Source organism: Podarcis melisellensis, assembly GCF_964234715.1.
Source record: "Podarcis melisellensis genome assembly, chromosome: 3".
Classification (NCBI taxonomy): Eukaryota; Metazoa; Chordata; class Lepidosauria; order Squamata; family Lacertidae; genus Podarcis; species Podarcis melisellensis.
In genome coordinates this window covers 39,975,531-39,997,767 of record NC_138530.1, presented here as the reverse complement: position 1 = coordinate 39,997,767, position 22,237 = coordinate 39,975,531, and the positions used below count along the sequence as shown (strand labels likewise).

The 22,237-nt window shown below is 38.6% G+C and overlaps 2 protein-coding genes across 11 annotated transcripts in view; one reads left to right on the top strand and one right to left on the bottom strand.

Moving 5' to 3' along the window:
- BIRC6 (baculoviral IAP repeat containing 6) overlaps positions 1-22,237 on the top strand; it is a 140,963-nt gene that overhangs the window by 87,638 nt on the left and 31,088 nt on the right. For 8 of the 9 annotated variants that reach the window (XM_081905331.1, XM_081905329.1, XM_081905327.1 and 5 more), the window contains 8 exons: positions 408-539; positions 1,099-1,266; positions 1,768-1,941; positions 2,794-2,990; positions 3,267-3,567; positions 5,885-6,102; positions 9,552-9,716; positions 10,294-10,462. In XM_081905331.1, coding sequence (XP_081761457.1) covers positions 408-539; positions 1,099-1,266; positions 1,768-1,941; positions 2,794-2,990; positions 3,267-3,567; positions 5,885-6,102; positions 9,552-9,716; positions 10,294-10,462 — 1,524 coding nt within the window. The remainder of the gene's footprint in view (positions 1-407; positions 540-1,098; positions 1,267-1,767; positions 1,942-2,793; positions 2,991-3,266; positions 3,568-5,884; positions 6,103-9,551; positions 9,717-10,293; positions 10,463-22,237) is intronic. The other variant, XM_081905326.1, reaches the window with a different exon arrangement.
- On the bottom strand, positions 17,315-21,679 carry LOC309366659 (protein TUNAR-like). 2 transcript variants are annotated; one of them, XM_081905405.1, is made up of 3 exons: positions 21,533-21,679; positions 19,107-19,752; positions 17,315-18,089 (listed from the first exon to the last, which is right to left on the bottom strand). In XM_081905405.1, the coding sequence occupies exons 2-3, from the start codon at positions 19,140-19,142 to the stop codon at positions 17,898-17,900; spliced, it is 228 nt and encodes a 75-aa protein (XP_081761531.1). In that variant the 5' UTR covers positions 19,143-19,752; positions 21,533-21,679; the 3' UTR covers positions 17,315-17,897. The 2 variants fall into 2 exon arrangements, with proteins under 2 accessions (XP_081761531.1, XP_081761530.1); XM_081905404.1 differs by lacking the exon at positions 21,533-21,679 and having other exon boundaries at positions 19,107-20,165.

Below are 22,237 nucleotides of genomic sequence, written 5' to 3'. Positions count from 1 at the left end.
GCTGCAATTGTTAGATCAGTTCAGATCACACCAGCTCACCTTGCTCTTCTCATGCATGTTCACACCCCACTTTGTCTTCACACGTGTAGATCCTAGTGCATGTACACATTGGACAAATGTGCAGATAACACAGAACAGTTTAAAGTGCATTAGACACTCCTCTCCATACATATGCTCCAGTGCACACAATATGTGAATGTCAGGCCATTGTAGGGCATATTGGTACACTCCATATATCCCAAGGCACATATGGATTGAACAATTCATAGGAACATTTTGGGGGCATTCAGTGTGCTTGAAGTCATGAGAGAAGCGAAAACCAGATAATTGCTCTTGAGTGAACAGGTAGTCAGCTAATGAAAATCCTGGTTAACATTTCTTCATATACAGTAATCTTTATTTTTCAGATACCCCAAGCATAACCGCAAAATTAATCAGTGAACAAAAAGAAGATAAGGAGAAAAAGAACTACGAAGAGAAAGAAAAAGTTAAAGCAGAAAATGGGTTTCAGGACAATTACAGTGTTGTTGTTGCCTCTGGTATGTTTTTACTTGTTCAGCTTTGATGTAAAGTTATCGGGTATGCTTGAGATGGGTTGGAGAAAGGGGCTGAGAGCACACCGCAATGTAGTCATTGTTCCTCAGTTCAAAACAGCAACAAGTTAAATACAAGTACTCCCAAGTTGTTTAAAAATATATAATGTCAGTTCCTTTGTACTATTGGCCAACACAGTGGAATGCAGGAGTAAACACACTGAAATAAAGATTATAGCATGTGTTAAAGAATTGGAACTGAATTGAATAGGACACTGGGTGTGACACTTAGCTGTGGAAGGTTCCACATGTTTCTGCATTAGTTTTAAAGGTTTCAAAATCCTCGCACCAGCTCCCATCCATACAGCCCTCTACCGCCCAGGTAGAATTGCCTTGGCATGCAAGCAGTGCATTCATAGGTCTGCCACACAGGTTAAAAGTTCTTCAAACATGAGATGGTGCCATGTGGAATGATTTGTGGGCATTTCTCATGCAGTTAGAATCTCATTTATTCAAGCTGTGTTGTCATATATGCCTTTAGAACGCTACTTCATTTCTGTTACAGGTTTGAAGTCTCAGTCGAAAAGGGCTGTATCCTCTACCCCCCCTCGCCCACCCTCAAGACGAGGGAGAGTGATGGCAGATAAAGTAGGCAACTCCTCCACTGGAGGCGACACTTCCAGCAAAACTATTAGTGTTCCTGTTTTTCACCTGTACCATAAACTGCTACCAGGTAATGTTCCATATTTTCTGATAAAGCATATTTTCCAGCATTCTGAGTCATATAAAGTCCTGGATCTATCCATTCACCCAAATTGTGGCATTATAAATAGTTTTTGTTCTGTCTTTGTTTTATATTGCTGGTTGGGATTCCGTATTATGTAAGCTGCTAGTATGCGGTTGTTGCCCAGGAGGTTGTACTATATGCATCTTAAAGTTAGCAAACAAATGAAGACAATATTGTAGCATCTAAGTATTTATCCAGATGAATAATGTGTTGCTTTATAATCCAGAAGTTTCTCAAAATTAGCTGAAAATCTGAGGAAAGAGTCCAAAGTCTAAGCATTGTCAATACTATAAGAAATAAAAATGTGAAAGCTTGAAATGACAAAAGCTTGTCACACCAAAACCATGGTTTGCATTAAGCACAGTTGAGCATCCAAAGCATCATTTGAACTTCTAAACGTACAAACCATTCTTTAAAGTTGTTTGTTAACTAGTTAATGTTCTGTAGGTCAGCCACTGCCACCCGAGATGACCCTTGCCCAGCTTCTGACTCTGCTGTATGACCGCAAACTCCCTCAAGGATACCGATCCATAGACTTGGCAGTTAAGCTGGGCTCCAAGGTGATCTCAGATCCAAGCCTTTCAAAGACAGACTCGTTCAAGCGCCTCCACACTGAAAAAGGTATCCATTGAATTATCTGTTTTCATCATGTTTTCCTAACTTCTCATTCCGCTCTTTCTCCTCTGCAGTCAGCCTAATTAATCAACACCTCTCATCCACGTGAACTCTGGGAATCGCCAAGTGGCTCTTCTCTACCTTTGATGCCCTGCTAATAACTCCTCTTCCCCCTTCTTTCTCTGCTTAAGATTTTGAGCCCTTCAGTGCTAAAATTGAAGCCATCTGCTCTGGTGTCTCTGGCTCTCTCTTCCACCTCTCTCTCCTCTTGCACCTCCTTCTACCCTTTCTGCCTTCTCTCCTGTCACATTTGATGAAATTGCAAGCTTGTTATTCTCATCTAACCCCTGCACATGCTCCTTTGATACTGCCCCTTTCTGACCATCTCCCCTGTTGTTACCCATCCTCTCCTCCACATTATCAACCCCTCTGCCTTTTTGCTCCTTCCCTTCAGTGTGTAAGCATGCCTCTCTTTCCCCCTCCATCATGCCTGTTCTTTGTGCAATATACATAGATGACATTATATTAAAAAACATTTATTTATAGATATTATAATTCATATGGGCAAAGTATTCTAGAGTCACCCATCTCTTTTACCCACTGATTCTTTTGATCTAAAGTCACTTCCTTTTTTGCCTACTTCAGAGATGGATAACTGCTATTTAACTGAAAGAGGAGCCACATACCCCTACCCTAAAAATAGAATAAACTCTGCAAGCTTTTTTTTTTCCAGATTGCTTTAGCCTGTGTTCCAAAATTTCTTGGGTATTCCAGATTAACAGTGTCTGTGCAAGGGCCTTTTATTTAATAATATAATTTCACTGAGCAATTGCCTTTTTAAAATCTGTGTGTATATAGAACATGCAGATTTGTTGGGGCCTTGCACTGAAGATGAAGCAGTCACACCAGGTGAAGAGTGCATGGATGCTGTGCTGGATGAATCCTTTCTTGAAGTGTGTCCCATTCAGTCTCCATTGCAAGTTTTTGCTGGTATGGGTGGCCTGGCCCTCATCGCAGAAAGGCTTCCTATGCTTTACCCAGATGTAATTCAGCAAGTAAGTCAAATCCTTACTACTTGTATTTTGCCTTCCTTTAATAAGTAGAGAAGTTCTTACTTGTGTTTTATAATTGAATATGCTGTAGACCTGTTCACAGTCTGCATAATGCTACGGTTTTCATTTCTGATAGCAGTTGGGAAATATTTTATTTTACTTTACACTGGTGTAATTTTATTAGTCTAGGGACTTTCTAATGTCATTATTTGCATCAGAAAGTGTTCTGAAGCAGCTGCCTCAGAGGATAGTATTAAGCCTCTTCTTTTCTTTCTGAAGGTGAGTGCTCCAGTGGTTACATCCACCACCCAGGAGAAGCAGAAGGACAGTGATCAGTTTGAATGGGTTACCATTGAACAATCGGGAGAGCTGGTTTATGAAGCCCCAGAAACAATTGCTGCAGAACCTCCACCAATCAAATCAACAGTTCAAACTATGTCTCCCATACCTGCTCATTCTTTGGCTGCTTTTGGATTATTTCTTCGCCTCCCAGGCTATGCTGAGGTGCTTCTTAAAGAGAGGAAACATGCCCAGTGTCTGCTTAGATTGGTGTTGGGAGTGACAGATGATGGTGAAGGAAGTATGTACTGTAACTACTAAATATATTTGGGGACTACTGCTAAAGATTTCTCTTGACTGTACAAGTTTACAAGTATTTGAAAGAGATAAAACTGGCTTTTGTGAAATTCCATATCTCTTCTGGCTTTGGAACCAAAGTATATGAGAGTCAAAATCGGTCCTGAAGGGCAGATTATTTTTTTTTTACCTTCATTGCACAGAAAAATTGGTTAGAGCTAATAGAATTTTGTTTTATTTTTAACAGGGCCTCTAATGGAACCTTGATTAAGAGCAATAACTGTTCAACTTAATTTCACTGGATTTCAGAAAATCTCTGTCCTTTCATGTTAAATAAACCAGATTTTGATGGCCTTGTAAAGTTAAAATATCTAGACATTGGCCTAGTTTTTTATCTGACACTTATTTCTGCTCTCGTTTGGATCCATCCAAATGTAGACAGGTTGTCGTAAGTAATAAGAAAGGGCAAAATAATCTTAACTGGCACCTTGATTTTCTGCTTTTGCTTCCCTTTCCCTAGGTTTGTGTTGCAACTTTTATTCTGTTATGCACAGGGTGGGAGACAATATGAACCAAGGTTACCAGAAAGTTTCTGTGTAGATATTCCCTCCAATTGGTGTGCGAAAACATACTTGATTATAAATCACCTATTTCCCTCGCTTCTTGACCACTGTCATTCTGCTTGTTGCTTGTCTTCTCCTTTCATACAGTCTGAAAATGGTGATGCTCATTGTAATTTCAAACTTTTTCTGTTTCTGTTTTCTTACTGATTGTTGTGATGCATTGTCTCTAGTGGCAATGGTTTCGTACTTCATTTCCTCCACATAGCAGTATTTTCTCTGTATTTTCATTAGTTGGTTATGTGTATTTAGAGATGTTTGATAGTTTTAGTAGACTGCAGAGAGTTTTCTCTGCTGAGTTTTAACACATTAGCACTTTACTGTCTGATAAAAGGAGCTGTAGAAGTTAATACTTCTCATGAGTACCATCAGGGTATTCGTTTTATCAAAGCATTTGATAAAAGCTGTGAAGTTGCTCTGAGCATGCTTCTGATGTTGGGACCCCCAGTCAACAACGTGGCCTTAGCATTCCAGCCCAGCTGAAGTTTCCAGACTGCTTTTAAATACAACCTCATATAGTGCACTGCAGTAATCCATCCAGTTATGATGTAACTAAGCCCCAGCCAGATCCAGGAGTAGCCCCAAGCTGCAAACTTAGATCATCCATTCTGACCATTATCAATGTTGCTAGAAAGAAAAATAGATTAGCATCAGTGCTGCAGAAAAATAAAATATCCAAAATTCAAATGGTTAAACCCAGCACAGCTATAATGTTTTGCAAACTTGTTAGTTTAGCAAAGAGAACACTAGAGCCTGAGGCGCATGTTCTGCCATCCCTTTTAGTGTTGTGTTGTAGCATTATTGATGCTAACCATTGTTGCATTTTAACCTGCCTTAGCAAACTAATTTCAAACATTGCTGTAAAGCTAAATTTATTGTAAATCCTAAAACAGGTGTCATGCCATGCCATAGTTCATTCCTGTAGGAGAAAAGGAGTATCTGAGCCTGCCATTTGTTTCATGTCTCTTAACAGTGGTAGAGAGATGGAGAAATGTTTCATATACACTGGGACTTAATGACAGAACAGTTTCAAGCAAATGTTTAATCAGGTGGCGTGTTCTGGGATTTCTCATTTCTAATCTGTACGCCTGGACTTAAAGAACTTTGGTACTCCCACATTACAAAATGTTCCTCATATGCAGTCTTGCAACACTTCACAGTATTGCCATAATATTACTCTCAGATGTGGAGCAAATTTTGTGTAATAGGGCTAAATGTAGATTCAGAAAAAAATGGCAATGCTGTTTAATTTTTTGTTAAATTAATCTATGTCTACAAGAATCTAGCTTCCTGCATTGAGGAATTATTTCATGCAGAAGCACTCCAAAATCTCTAGCACATATTATCCACATGATAATCCCATGCAAAGAGAGCAACACTTAGTCCAACCATGTTTCATGAAGGCCAAGAACTACGTTTACTAAGCCCAGTAGAGTCCAGCCTTGTTATTTACCAGATACCTTCCTTCCTTGTGCCACTTTCAAGAAAATTAATACTACGTTCTATACATACTTCATAATGACGGTATGATCGCACTTTCCTCTTTCTGTCCTTCTCCAGTTCCCTCAGTCACTCACAATTGTTTAGAAATAACAAACAAGAAATAGTATTTTAAAACTCAATGAAATACCTGTAATGTGCTTTAAGCTTAATGCAGTGTGCTGACAGAAATGTTAACACTTGTTTTCTCTCTCCATCTAGGTCATATTCTGCAGTCTCCTTCCGCTAATGTGCTTCCAACCCTTCCGTTTCATGTGCTGCGCAGCTTGTTCAGCACCACACCTTTGACTACCGATGATGGAGTACTCCTCAGGCGAATGGCATTAGAAATTGGGGCAATACATCTTATCCTTGCCTGTCTGTCTGCTCTTAGCCACCATGCTCCAAGAGTCCCCAATTCTAGTTCTAACCAGACGGAGGTCAGTTTTGCTTCAGAATAATAGGATCAGAAATATCAAGATGGGGTTTTTTTGGGGGGGAGGGTTAAGCCAACTTATCCTTTCTTCCATGTATTCAGAATAATGGTCAAATCTGTACTTGCTTCCATAGAGATAAAATGTTTAACTTTTGATTCAGTTGTTATGATGTCATACTAGGAAGTGGCATGTCTATAGCTGACATATTGAAACATGACAGTATCTAATATCAAAGAGGTGGTTAATATTTATGGTCAGAAATGGTTTCTCCAAACCATAAGTTGTTTACAAAGAATACCTGTTACCCTTACAGCAAAGCAATTTAGCTTGGGGGTATTCCTTGATACATCTTTGTCATCAGAAGTCCCAAGTGTGGCTCGGAGTGCCTTTCATCTGTTTTGTTGGGTTCACCAGCTACGACTGTTCCTGTACAGGGATAGGAAGAACGCTGTAGTTCATGCGCTGATAACCTTGCAGCTAAACTGCTGTAATGTGCTTTGTGCAGAACTGCCCTCTGGCCTGGTTTGGAAGCTCCAGCAGGTGCAGGAGGCAAGATTTCTGATGAGGGCATCTGGCCAACAACATGTGTCACCATAGTTAAAGCTTCTGTCAGGTTTGAGGTTCTTGTATTAATCTACAGATCCCTGAACAACTTAGGTCCTGCATAATTCAGGAACTGCCTGAACCCTTACATTCCAACTCAGTCACTGAGATGATATGTCGGAGCCTTGTTGGTCGTACCCCAAGTTGGAGATGCTCATTTGACAACAACAGGGAGCCAAACCTTGAGGGTCATTGGCCCAGTCTTGTGGAGTACTCTACTGATAGAGATTCAGCAGGTTTCTTCTGTTCCAACTTTTAAACACCTGCTGAAAACTTTTCTGTTCCATTAGGTTTACGCAGACAATTAAGAATACATCTTTACACAATAGTCATTTGAGTTCTGATTTTAACTTTTTATGTGGCTTTTATTGTATAGGTTTTACATACAGTTGTTGTGAACTGTATTTTATTTATGAATTAGCGGCATATACATATTTTTATAAATAAATAAACTGTTGGAGATCTGACTCTAACACGTTCCAGGGTTTGATCATCCACCACATTATTCCAGTCTTTCTCCCTAATACGTATAAACAGTATGAACACAGGGTTTAAATGACTGCTTCCACAGCACAAAATGGATTTTGTGGGGAGACCATATTAAAGTGCTTTTTGAAAAGGATTATAATATACATCTAGCAAGAAACTAGAGTAGTTTTAATTAGCTCTACAGACCACATTTTGGAGGTTAGGGTTCCTGATATATGGAGCATGCCACTATGTAGTCATAGACCACAAAAACTCCCAATAGGAGATACTGTATGTGGCTCCTTAGAACAAACTTATTTGGACTGATTTTAGTTTTTTAAAGTGTAGCCAAAACTGGCATCTAGTCAACTAGTTCCAGGCCACTGAACATGCTACAAAATCCATAATGCCTAAGCAAGCTTCATCTACAAATATTTCAGCCACACCGATCTTCTCTTTACATTGGACAAATAACCTTCATTAGAGAGATTTAAGGAATTTGGAACAGGCATTTCAGGACATGGTAGATGACTTGACCATATACAGTGACAAGGGATACAATGAGAGTTGTGATAAGGTTCAAAGAACCTGCTGAGAATGCTTCCTGCTGACAGCTTTATTTGGCAAAATGATCCTTTAGTGAGAACACTACTGTGGAAAGTGATTGCTGTATCATCTTTTCTATGCTGTGTGATTCTTCTGGGCCATTAAACAAAACAAGTGTTATTTTAAATAATAAGCAATGCTCTGAAGTCCATAGAGGTAACCTTACATGTCTAAGTGCATTAGAAAATCAAGATGCTTATGTTCCAGTAAGACCTAGGAGATTTAAAGTCCATAAGATCCCATTAAAGTTGAAGCATAGACATCCTTATGTAAGATACTTTAATGTTGTATTGCAACCTGAACATTGTCTTATAAGATTGCTATCTGAGAGCAACTAAAATTGTCAGTAGGTGGGGGAATCCATTAGGAATTGCTGCATAACTTACACAATAGTGTGTCAGTCACCAGGTAGTTCTGATATTCTGATGTTCTGATATTGATATTCTGATATTGTGCACATTGTTCTGTTCTCAAGTTAGTAAGTAACATCTTTTTGTTTTTGTTTTTTATATAATATTTTTTATTAGTTTTCAATTACAGTCCAATAATGGCCTCATTATAACAATGCCAGTATATAATACAATTATTAATACCAATCATTCAAATACCAAATTATATAATTTATTTTAAGTGGCCTCCTGCGTGCTAGATTTGATGGTTTGGTATTTTCTTTATTTTTGCATTCCAAAATCTTATTAATTTTAATTATATTCCAGTCATAATAATAATTCCTTATACAACATCTGCAATATTAATAACTTCTATTCATGTTGACACATTAAATGATTTATAAAACTACAGGTGAAGAACTCAAACAATATCCTTGATCTTCCTGTGTGTGGCAATTATTCTGTCCGTGGTGTTTCTTCCTGTCCTTGTAAGATGTTATGTCTTTCTTTCCCCCAGTTGTTGCTGTTATCCGTCATGCCTTGGGCGGAGCTGATATCCCATTGTTGTTCCAGAAATTTCTCTATCGCTCCGTCCCGTGCTTTAACAACAGTTGCAAAAATCACTCTGTCTCAGTAAATAACCTGTTGTCACCATTTTTTCCTCTCAGCCTGGGAAGAAGAGCAGTCTTGAACTGCGGATGACTTAATAAAGAACCTTATCAGTTCCTTGGCAGTTCAAAGACTTTTTTCATCCTTTCTTCCAACTGAAGATATATGAGCAATTATACTTCCAATTAAATTAAATTCCAAGTCCTCTAAGCGTTATTCAGTTCACTTCGTAAATAATAAAGAATGGAGAAGGGTCAGCTCTTAAGTTTCCATCGTAAACCTTTTGCAAAATAAAGTTTCCCTCCCTTTTTCCTTTTTTTTTACGCACACAGTTCCATTTGATATTATATTCCACGTTTATAATCCAATTTCTTCCATTCTTGCTTTTATAAATATAATTTGAACTAAAATTCAGAGGAGGGTTGCTGAATCATAAATGTAGAGAAGAAAACTTTAAATGAAGAAACCATGGGCTTCCTCTCCCCCCCCGTCTTTTGCACTGCATGAAGTCTTATCTCAAGTTCAAACCTTAAAGTCTTTGCAGTTGGTTTCTTCCGCAGTTTGTGATCTCATCTCTTCTAGCATCCTATAGCATAGATCCTGGGGATGAAAGCCACTTACCAAAGCTGCTAAGAATCCATGGTTAAGAGGGACTTTTAACAACCCATGCTCAAAGAATCAGAATAAAGAGAATCTAGCGTTTACTAGGCTTCTGATTCCTGAATATGAAATGAAGTGATTCTAAATAGTAGGGTGATTTATTTTTCTTTTTACTAGCCACAGGTGTCAAGCACACATAGCAGTGCAACCACAGAAGAACAGCAGCTTTACTGGGCTAAAGGCACTGGGTTTGGAACTGGTTCTACTGCTTCTGGATGGGATGTGGAACAAGCTTTAACTAAACAAAGACTGGAAGAAGAACACGTCACGTGTCTCTTACAGGTACTGGAGAACAGCCCAACATTCATACATTGCCCCAAAATACCATTTGGTTTCTTACGTGTATTGGCTGTTTAGTTGTGCTTTAGTGCATTTTCCACTTGCATGGTCAAAAGACCCTGTCTGCAAGTCAGAAAACCTTGTGTCTAACTCTTGGGCATGCAACTCAGCTTCATCATTCCTCTCTTCCTTTCAGACTTTATGTTGCATAATGAACCTTTTAAAACACTTGGATGTTTGAAAAATATTCTTTGCAGCACATTTGTAGCTCCTCTCTTCTTTGGGAGGAGGGAATGAAATCTGACATTTTTTAAGGTGGTGTTTGTAATGGGAGTTCTTAAATTCCCCATTAAAATTGCCATTTTAAAATCATAAAGAATTCTGAACTTTTTTGTTCTAAATATATATATTTTTTGTCTGCCTAGTAATAAAAAGTTTATAATATTGGATTTCTTATTCATCAGATATATCACATACTCAGTTTAATAAGAGTCTAATTGTTATCTTTCAGTTCACATTCCATATGACTTGTTCTACTGTTATTAATCTAATTTTGACTCACTGTTTTTAAACTGCTCAGGTTTTGGCTAGCTACATAAATCCTGCAGGCAGCACATCAAATGGAGATGTCCAGTCCAGCCACGAAAGTAGAGGACAAAACAGCAATGCCCTTCCGTCAGTTCTGCTAGAACTACTTAGTCAATCATGTCTTATTCCAGCAATGTCATCTTATCTCCGCAATGATTCAGGTAATGTACTGCTCTTTGTTTTTAAAAACAGCACGTTCTAGTCTGGTAAATACATTTCAGGTTTTTATAAAAGTTGCTTTAGATATCAAATTCAAATGTAGCATTTGAAGTTTGGGTAATGTGTGAGAAATTAGTGGCTTGAGGCTGAACATAATTAGTCTAGAAGCAAGTAGAAGTGCAGTTTGGCTGCAAGGTTTTTTGGTTGGCAGTGCATATTTCCCTCTTCTTATTCCTATTTTCTTATATAAATGTGTACTATTTAACTTTCATGTCAATTGTCTATATGCAAGTACTGCAGTGATAAGCACTAGAAGCTTCCACAAGCACTATACAATGCTATCTTTTGGCAGTAGGACTCAGAATTGTTGCAGGTTGAGGGTCTGTCAGCCTGTTATGTCTCATTCCAATGCCAGCAGTTACCAAATATATATAGTTCCTCTTCCTGTTGGGTGTGTGCATCCTTGCTTTCTGCAAAGCTGCTTCTGTTGACCTATGAAGCTCTTGCTGTAGTGCAATTAAGCATGAGGAAATTGTCAAAAGTGGAAATAGGACTTGCCCTGTGTGCACATTAAAGCACTTTAGTGTAGGGTTTTTGAATTAGTTGAATTCTGTTCGTTCGGCCATAAGGAAATATCCCAGCTGTCTTTGAGCACATTTTGAAAATCCTACAACTGCTGAACTAAGGTTCGAATTCAGTGTAGTGCTATAGCAAATATTCTGTCACTGCAAGGAGTTCTTCCTGTGCAGTGGAACTTTCTCTCCCTGTCCTCTCCCTGAATGAAACCTAAATCTGTTCTCTCAGCCTTGTGGAGCAGATTTGTGGATAGTAGCACAGAGGGAGTTGAGGGAAAGTCCCATAGACTTGCACAATTATTTAGTTGAATACCACCCCATAGGTGTTTTTGGACTTGACTTACACTCTACTGCTTTTTCTTCATGATGAGAGTTACTGTGATTTGAAGTTTAATTTCATTAATAAGGCTCTTGCAAGTTTTTTTGTCATTGCCCAAAAGCTTTGTCAGGTTCACTGACCTTTTAAAATTAATTATTGTATGTTTCATGAGTACTCACTATACTTCCCATATGATCTTTCCAGAGTACTCTGTAGTATATTTTGCCAGCAGTTTCTGTACCTAGCTCCTTAGCAATACACATTTCCTATTACAAAAAAATGTTTTACTATCTACATTCTATATCTATATTATTTATACATTTTCAAGTTTCTGGTTAGTTTTAAGCCAGATTGTGACCATATCTACTTAGAAGTCAGTCAGTACTGTCAATTTTCATGCAACTGCTTCCATAAGTATGCTTAGGGTTGCAGACGTCATCTTTTTGCCCTGCCAAAGAAGATTATTCAGTGGTTCATAAGGTATCAGTAGGCTAGCATTTGTATTGCCAGGGATGGGGAACCTGTGACTCTTCAGATGTTGTAGTCTGGCTCATTATCTCTGACCACTGGCTGGGCTGATGGAAGTTGGGAATTAAAGAATAAGTGGAGGGCCACAGGTTCCCTTTCCCTGTACAGTGGTACCTCGGTTTAAGAACTGTCTGGTTTAAGAACGATTTGGTTTACAAACTCTGTAAAACCGGAAATAGTGTCTTGTTTTGAGAACTTTACCACGGTCTAAGAATGGAATCCGAATGGTGGAAGGGCACCAGCGGTGGGAGGCCTTATTAGGGAAAGTGTGCCTCAGTTTAAGAACAGACCTCCGGAATGGATTAAGTTCATAAACCAAGGTTCCACTGTATTATGGATCCCATGGAGTCTCATTTAAGGTTTATTGTCTCCTATTTCTGAGTATGTGACTCGAAATAAGATTCAAATTGTTAATGCCATGACCTCAAATGAAGCAGTTCTACACAAATTCAGATCTTTGCATGCTTTGTTGAAATCAGCAGATTGAAGCAGGAGTCTTGGACCTTTTAAAAACCAAGCATCTAGTTAGCCCAAGAGAACCCACTTTTCATCCAGATATAGATATCTAAATTTACACAGTTTATATTTTCTCTTCTTAGAAAAATACACAAGCAGAAACTGATGAAATGGTGGTATTGCTACTGGTGTTAGCCCAGCTTAGGTCAGCATGACACAGGTGTGCATCTTGAAATGCCATTTGACAATTTATAGACTAACAGAGAAAGCAACCTGCATTTAAACCGATAGTTATGGACATAGAAGCAATTAATGGGGAGCAGCTATTGCCCTGAGGTCCACATCCAGTATCTGGTTGGCCATTGTGGGGAGCATAGAGTTGGACTAAATGGGTCTCTTTTCTGATCCAGCTGGGCTTTCCTTAAAGAGGTAATGTGTTCTACTCAGAATAAACACTAAAAGGAATCCATTGCTTTAGGTGGGTTTTCTCTGAGTATGACTTGGATGGATATCACTCAGCATAATTAGTGGTCTGACCTATTTCTGTTAAACACTTGAGCTGAATCACAGCAGATGGCTTGGCTGTTTGGATTTTGATAGCAAATGGGAAGCACAGTTGCCTTGAGCCTCCTGTCAAACTCCCCTTTATCTTTCTTGCCTTCCTTCATTGTGGGGTTAACTGTTTCATTTCAGTGTTGGCCAAGGTGCATAAGTTCTGTATTTTAGACATTTCGGAGGAGTGTGAGGCATAAGAAATTGAGAATGATTAACATTGGCAAGCATATCTTTATTCCATTTCCCAGTGTTACATTTTTTAAAACCTTGATATGAAGGCCATCCTCCCTCTTACATGAAATATATCAGTGCCAGAACAAGGTCTGCTGGAAGGAAAAACGACTCCTTGCTTTTTGAATGGGATGAAGGAAATTATGTTGTTGTTGTTGAAAATAATGTGTTTGTCCCCAATATTTGCCATTATTTTCTCATTATTAATATGATTAACACTCATTCAAGTGTTATGCCTAGTGCCACTCTCCAGCTACACCAAAACTCTTTAAAATATATTCAGTTGTAACTAAGCTGCATTAAGTGATTTTAAAGTGTATATTTAAAATATCTTAATGATGTTTTTCAGGACTGAGGTCCTTTCAAGGCAGCTCACAGTAAAAACTATGCATTCATATATTAGATTTACTTTACTTTAAGAGGCTTATTCTGTAAATGTGGCAAATGAACGAGTTGGTCTACTACAAGATCCCAGTGCACTGATTTGTTTCCTTTTCATTCTGCATACCCTCTAAGGAGCTCAGGGCAGCATGCTAAATGAAATGTCTGCCATTTTATCATTGCAGCCACCCTGTGTAGTACCTTAAGCAAAGTGATAGTGTCTGACCCAGATAACCCAGGGAGCTTCATTGCTCAATGAGAAATTTGAACTTGGGATTGATAAGCCCAGGTTGACCACAGCAGCCACTGCTCCACACTTTCTGAAGGATGCATGTGTCTACAGCGGAGGTGTAGAAGAGTGGGCTGGCTGGAAAACTAGGAAGCCATAAAAGATCGCCTAACAGCCAAGCAAGTGGCAGGAACCAGTCATGGTAATACTGAACTTGGTGGATGGAAAATGGGAATACTTGTTTGCAGTGTGGAGGGTTCCTGTTCACTGTTCCAGCCAGCTAAACACACTTTCCACAGTGCTCCATTCTGTGTTTTCCCACCTGGTTTTTCATTCTGCCACAGCAGCCAGTCAATATTCTGTGTCTACTGAGCATGCTAAGTCTTCATGTGGCTGTTTTGGGGATCCTCACAGGGTTTTTCCCTAAACATTTTTGTACTTCTGCAAACTTTGGGATTCTTCCAAGCCTGCAGCTATCTCTTTTTTTGTGCATGGGTGGTGCTGTTTTGGTTACATGGACAACAGCATTCACAAGTTACAGATAGGTAGCCGTGTTGGTCTGCCATAGTCAAAACAAAAAAAAATTCCTTCCAGTAGCACCTTAAAGACCAACTAAGTTAGTTCTTGGTATGAGCTTTCGTGTGCATGCACACTTCATTCACAAGCTCCACAATTCAAGTACAGAGCAGTTCATGTACACAGCTCCCTGAAGCCGCCTAATTGTCTCCTTGTGGTTTGTGGCTGCCCTGTCCTTTCTTGCCCCAAGTAAGCCAGAGTCCCTGCCCAATACAGTATTTTGAACAAAAGTGAAACAAAGCATCCCTTTTTGGATCTCCGACATAATAATGCATTTATAGTTGCCAACTTATAATTGCCAACTGTTTTAGCCAGTTAGGTTTCTGGCTTCCAACAGAGGCATCATTTAAATTAGGACAATAACACAAACATACATATTGCAGACCCACAACACATTGTTTGTAGAATGCTATGCATCCTAGTTAGCTTGGCCGATTAATAACATCAGACCCAGACCTATACTGTTAGTGGGCTTCAGAATGAAAACAGGAGGGGGAAAACCCATGTAGCTGGTTAGATTTTAAAGGGGTGGGGAATGTATTTCAGCTTGAGGGCTGCATTCCCTTCTGGGCAGCCCTCTGGGGGCCATACACCAATGGTGGAGAGAGTAGCTTGTGCCAATTTTGCCTTTGTACGGTAAGCTGGTTTACACACACACACACACACACACACACACATACACACAAACACCCTCTGTATTCTCCATCCAGACAAGCAAGAAGCATGATCAGGACACATTCCAGGTAGGCAAAAACACTTGAAATGCCAAACAGGACCAATGAGGGGGGTGGCTTGGGGGAGGCTTGTCTGAGGGCAAACAGATGCCTGGAGGGCTTATTCAGACCCTGGGCCTGAGGTTCCCCAGCCATGATGAAATGTGCTCCCACATAAGTCCAAAATGTGGTTGCATTTTCAATGTGTTTGGTCTGTAGATGGCATCAATTTGCTGCAGTAATAATGAAATTCCTACCTACTTAAGTGATGGGCCAGGCTTAATAGTTTAATCAATTTGTTGTACTGATGAATCACTCAAGCCCTGTATCTTAAATCATAATTGAAATCGTTCTAAAATACCTTCAGATAGCTCCTAATACAAAGTCCTTCTCTTTGCATTTTCTCCTTGCATTGTATATGCCTTGTTGATTGGTTTAGACCTGCTCATTCAATTAAAATGTTACGAAAACATGCTGTAGTAATTGCTGCTTATCGGACTGGCACAGTTACAAATAGTCACACATTTTTACTAATGTTGTTTATATGGAAGGGTAATTACCTGTTCTCTCTATGTCTAGGGTAAAATCTAGTGATATTCATGCATGCATGAGCAGGACAGCTATTCATGGTTTGGATTTTGCCTTCCCCTCTTCCCCCCACATGCCCCTAAAATCACTCTACAGGGGGCTGCAGAGGGAGTTGAAGCCACATTCTTTTCACCCAACATTGGAATTCATGTCTTGTTCATTTAAAAACAGGTTGGGGAAGAAAAAGTGTATCCTCTTGCGGTATCCTAATTGTATGGCTTAGGGAAAGTGGTGAATGTGGACAGTGTTTAAATTGTGGCTGCAGTGAGAATTATGGAAGGTTGGGTTGATGAAGGCTATTAACATCTATTTACACAAGCAAATATGGTTACTTGTGCTTTGCATTTGATGTATAGTCTTTGGTACAATATCCTTCATGATACTATAGTTTGAGCTTAGAAGTAAATCAAGGAAACATTGTTTAGCATTGTAATATGGCTTATTCCACTTAAAACTATAACTATGTGTCCAGCTTCTGCTTGTATCATCTTGCCTTTATTCATGGCCCACTTCTTTCTGTCTGATCCCAAATATGGCCTCCCTGTTGCATGCCAGGGAAATAAAGCTCCTCTGTGCTCCTAAAATCCTTTTTATATCTCTGAGTACTTGGCTAGTCTCCCAAGCATTAGTTTAGATGTTCGCAATAAACATGGTTTAATTTAGATTAAGGAATCAGTGCTTTCACTGGGTAGAGAATTTGGTTCCTGGGAGGACTGAGATCAACCCACCTATCTCTAGGCCCCAGTTCCCCACCTATAAAGTGACCTTCATGGTGCTTTAGGAATGAGCATTATGTAAAAGATTAAATAGTAATAGATGGCAACAGCCTTGTTCTATATCTACTCTTATTATAAATATTTTATTTTTAAAAAGTGTTTGTGTGTATCTATATCTCTCATTTAATAAATTGCACCCCCCCCCCAAGATAGCATGCTGGAAGTAGAAGCATGGAGCCCTAGTTTCCGAATTATTCTGAATTTTAAAAGCTTTATTCAGAGGATGGCCTGGCAGTACTATGAAGATGGTCCTTTTAAAGAATTGGTTTGGTTTGAAAGTAGAATATGAAAAAATGGAATTGTATGTATATTTTCCTTCAGAAATAATAGTGGCCCAACAGCACAGCCCTATGCCTGTTAGAAGGAAATCCCAATAAGTTCAATGCATATTAGGCCCAAGTAAGTGTGAATTTGATTGCAGCTTAAGTTTGTATCCTTCCAAACTCTACAACAAATTCCTTTGATTTATTCGATGGAATTTTAAGTATGTTAACCCAGGACAATAGGCAGTATGCGACTTGGAGAAAGAAGCTATCTGGTTTGGTTACTTACATGCAACTCAAAATTCCAATTAATCAAGTTGACTCCCGACTTAGTTGGACTTTAGTCCTATTTAAGTAAATGGAACTTGCCATGTTGATTTCAGTGGAAAACAAAGTTCACGTAACACAAGTTCCAGCTCACTGTATTTGTTTTCTGAATCTAGCTGAATTAAGAATTTCTGTAGCTTCTTTCAAACACTTTGTTCACTTTAAGGCAAGCTATGAGAGAGCCTTAAAAAAAATTAAGGTCATTTAAAAAAATGGCTGAACCGTTCCAAAGAAATGCAAACTACGTTTTGTAGTACAAATATTTTTAAATGTTTTCTTTTGTATAGAACATCTCTCACAGGCATGGGTGAAAAATTGATATCCAAAGGCAAAAATATTGACATGATTGTCAGCTGTATAATGATTAAAAGTATTGCTGAAGAATAGTCATTTAAAATTTTATTTTCTCATAATACAGTACTTTACAGTGCTCTTTTTTCTACACTTCATATATAGTTGTGTAATTTTCAGCACATAATGATAGTTTTAAAACGAACTGGACTCCTCCCACCCTGGTTGTCCACCTACACAGAGGTACATAGTCACATATCCAAAAGCATAATTGGGTCAAGTAAATAAAACATCTTGTAGGAAGGTTTTATGGCACCATTATCTTTTTTTTTTTACCTGCTTATATATGCCTTGCATATTCATTGGCAGTAGAATGCCATACGCACCTCCAGTATTTGAGCTTCCGCAGTCATCAGTGAGAAGTTGAATATCTGTCATTTCTATAATTTAATAGTCTTAACTGGGTGCACAGACGTGTTTTGCAGTCACTGGTCTTGTGCCTCTAAATAGGCACTTCTCACTGGAATGTGTTTGAGAGACTCTGTTTCCTGTTGGGTAGTGTTCACCAACCTTACTTGCCATTGCTGGTCTTTTCACACTATGCGCTGCTCCGAGTTGCTAGAAAACCATCAAAGTGTTGTGTAGATGTAAACAAAAACAATTACAAATAGATTAAGCACTGTTCCGATGATTCCCAGCAGAGCTAAAACAGATTCTTCCTTTTCCTCACTCTCTTCTTGCCTTTTTACGTCTTCTAGTGTTGTGATGGCAGAGCTCCTCATTTTTCCTGCAAATGTCTTCACCAGTGTTCCTACAGCTGGCTAAAAGGGAGAAGGAAAAATTACTCCACATAGTAACTTGGAATTGGTTCACTCTCACACTCTCTTCCACACACCCTTGGTCATTTGCCCCCTCCCCTCCTCAGTCTCTCTGTGTGTCTATACTGTTATAGTGTAGCATTTTGTTTTTCACAATATAGAATGGGAAATGCAGGATGATTTAAATTAGGAACCTGCACCTTCTCTGCTTTAATACAGCTGTACTTCCTATTTTAAGAAAGTTGTTATCAGTTGTCTCTCCACTGATAGCCCAATCACTGGAAATAGCCGGGTGTTTATATATCTTTATGATGGGATACTGAAGTGCAAATTTCCTAATGTAGAAATAGTAAGTGTGGCTAGCCTTCCTTGTGAAAAAGTAGGCTAGTCTTAATAGGCTTTATAAATCCCCACAATTGTGTGCTTCTAGAACAAACATAAAATACAGAATGCATGCAATCCCCCTGAAAGAAAAATACATCGTAAAGATGTTTTCATGTGATTTTCATACATGTTTTCATACGTTATGGCATTAGAAAAGCTTGGAAAGTGTGTGTGTCATGTGGAATATCAGCCATTTGGTAAATTGTCTGTTTTCTGTGATATTGAAATACATTTAAGGTGCATCCTGTACACATTTACCTGCAGCCCCTTGAACTCAGTAGGGCTTTCTTCTGAGTATGTGACTGTGCTGTAATTAAAGCTTTTAGCTGCATTGTTCTGCCTATAATCTCAATGTGTTTTGGTATCAAGTGTGCAATTTTACTTATTTGCTGTCTGTTGCTTTTAAATGTTACTGTTGAAAATTTTTGTTATTGTGGTCAGAATGTTATGCCGAATGGTTGTGCATGTTTACACACTTAACATTCAGAAAGACATTCTATGTTACAATGGTCTTGGCTTCTCCTGAAGTCTCATGGATCTTTTTATTAATACCATTGCATTTAAAGGTAAAATGCTGATAGCAATCAAAATAAATAAATTCATTTTTGAATAAAGATTTTTAAAAGCCTCTCTTACCCTACATTGCATCAGGAATAAAATCTCATCAGACATGCTGCTTACTCCTCACTGCAGTGGAGAAACAGCCTTATCTTCATGGAGGGCTGTTCTTTTCACTCAAAGCAGAAATCATATGCATGCATGAACAATTTCTTGATAGATTAATCTGTGGATGCGATAATATTACAAAATCTTCCGAGAAATGTAGGCATTCTTTTGGTTATCCACTGAAACGATGCGCTGTTAGTAAAGAAACCTCTGCTCTGCATATCCAGGTTGTATGTTTCTTCCCTGTTTAAATATTGAAATCTTCCATAAGATGAAACATTTTCTGTGCAAACAGTGATTATAGCATTAAGGCTCCAGTTAAAATTTAATCTCCCACTTCTTGTCCTGTATATGTAGCTGTTCCCCAAGACATTCCAATGGAACGGTCGTTTGACATCTTCTTGATGTGGGTAACTCTCTGGATATGTTTCTCTCGTGTAGCTGAGTTGTAAATCCAAATGTAGCAGATATTAGTCTGTTTACATTTTTGTCCAGAAGGAAGGAAGTTTCTTGTTTGCTCTGGGGTTAGGAGTGTTCCACATCTGCATTCAAAGCATCTAACAAATAATTCCAAGGCATTCTTCGGAGCATTGCATAACTTAGCAGCCAGTCAAATCTGAGGAGTGGAATGACAGTGGCTTCAGTTGCATGCTGTAGTGAATGGTGACATTGATTAAACATGCAGTTGGCACTTGCTGAATAAAGAACAAGCTACAAGTCACCCTTGCAGACAGTGAATTGCATAACAATACACGGTGGTTCTGCTGTTTCATTGTCAGGCCAGTCACATTTTAATCCAGTAACAACTGTGAAAGTGTACTGTGTAGAATAAAGCCAAGTTAGCTGTGTGTCAGGGTTTTCTGACAATGTGCTCTGTTACAAATAGATGACATTACGGCATTCATGCTGAAACAGGCTGGCTGGGTGCTGTTGTCCCTTTCCTTCTGCTTCTTGTAGGCTATTGTTTTGGGATGGAATTTCCTTTTAATGTGCATTCATTCCTCTCCTATGCTCTACCCGAAGAATACAGGTCAGTGTGAACATTGTCAACATAATACAATTTACAAAACAAAATGTTCGCCATCTATTGTGGTAGGAAGCATTAACTTGAAATAATTTGATGTATGAATTCTGGATCTTAGTGTTTTTCAGGCTGGTGTGTGAGATTTGTGTGTAATATTTGTTCAGGTTTTTTTTGGAGTATTTATAGTTAACTTTTGTAGGTGGCTGTCTCACTGGAAGGCATTTCAGTATTTATTCATTAACAGATACATGGAGAATGCTATTGAATGAAAACCGTGTTTGCTTGCATGCAGCGTCTGTGTGATGTACAACTGGCTTTCCTTGTCTACAGATGTGTTCTTTCTGTGAACATTTTTTTAGGAGGGGCTCCTCCCAGGAAAACCTCGTGGTTTCTGTGATTTTCCTTTTAAAGGAATTAAAAGCCTCAAAAGGTGTATGCAGAACAAAAGAATAGTGTTGCTGTTTAAAACTTGATATGTAACAGAGTCCGCAATAAAATGGAAACATATTCTAAAACTGCAGTGCTAATAGTATGGCCTTCTTCAATGTAAAGCAACACATTTTTTTTAGATAACTGACATTCTTAATACTAACTAAGCTTGGCATGAAGAATCTTAAGACATTTCCATGTCCAAAAGCAACTGGGGAAATGGTATTGAGACATGTGTTATTGTTTACATGACTTGAGTTCCATCATATATCCTATTCCTATTTTAAAAAGAGGGTGCATGTGCATGAGTACTGAAACAGTGTCCATATGTTGGTCTGTATGTTATTGATTCCTGCAAAACAAGCCTCTTTAAAATATGCTTTAAAAATACATGGAATTTAAATGCATGTAAGGAATTATCAACAGTTGTCTGGTATATATGTTTATTGGCTAGAAATAATATTTCATTTTGGAAAGAATTTAAGTAATATCCTTATAATAAATAAAGTCAGCATGCTGCTCCGTAATACAAATCAATGTGCAATAGCAAAGAAGTCTCCAGGTGCTAACAAGAAACTTGAATTTCCAGACCAGAATGCCTCTATTCTTTATCTATTTTAATTGGATTTACTGGTAAAAACAAAAACAAAACCCTAATCTGTCTTCAGCCATATATCTGAGTTCTCTGGAATCCAAAAATGTGCGTGGTTGATCAAAACAATCAATTTACTGTTGGTAGTAAAGTCAGATATCAATATTGTTCAAGTTAAATGCACATGTTTAATATTCAGGTAAATAATATTTGCTCCTGAACTCCTAAAGTAGCATGCAGAGCTATAAAAACAGACAATCCCTGCCCTCAAGCTTGCAATCGGAAAAGATACAGCACAAAAGGCAAATGAATTGGAAAAGAGAAGAGAAGGAAATAAGCAAATTTAAGTACCAGTTCTTGGGTGCCAGTATCTTGCACAATCTGCTGGAATTTTAACAGTTCAAGGGGAACAGGAGCCAAAAGTTTCTGGTCTGGTCCTGAATCCTTATCTTCCCTGCTCTGCTGCAGCTTGATGGAATGCCAGGTGACAATTGATGAGGGATGGAGGTGGCTTATCAGCTCAGCTGCCGATATTGGTAGCTCTGCATCTCCCGCTGCTCAATTAATAACTAATGTTATTTCCTCGTAAAAGCAATAGTAATTTACTATTACTGAATTAAGAAATACTTAAGTGATCTACCCCCCCCCCCCCATAGCCTCTGTTGGCAGTGGTTATCCTGATTGAGAATTGTTTGACATTTTCTGTTCTTAAATTGAGCGCATCTTCCTACCCACCATACTCCGCAACTTTTCTATGTGAAGGGACTGCTAACATCAACGACAGCAACTCATACAGGCTTGTTTACAGAATGAAAAGGCAATCTATTACTGATTTTAGCCTCCCATTTCTATATTTCAGATATAACACAATAAGATTTCAGAAGTCACACTAAACTTAGCGTGACAAAAATAAGCCCCACAGTTTTCCCCTTCCTGCCCCAGCACAAGTTATGTTTCTGGTTTTGCTTAGCCACAGCTTGTCCTGTTACCCAAGTCATAGTATGATTAATGTGTGAAAGAAGTTCACTTCAAACTGTGACTTGACTTAGCATTAGC

Bases quoted from the DNA above. Each gene is read 5' to 3' on its own strand.
- LOC309366659 (XM_081905405.1), bottom strand. From the start codon at position 19,142: ATGTCTGATGAGATTTTATTCCTGATGCAATGTAGG. The intron at 18,090-19,106 runs GTAAGAGAGGCT...TCTCCCTTTTAG, and splicing joins TATTCCTGATGCAATGTAGG to CCAGCTGTAGGAACACTGGT.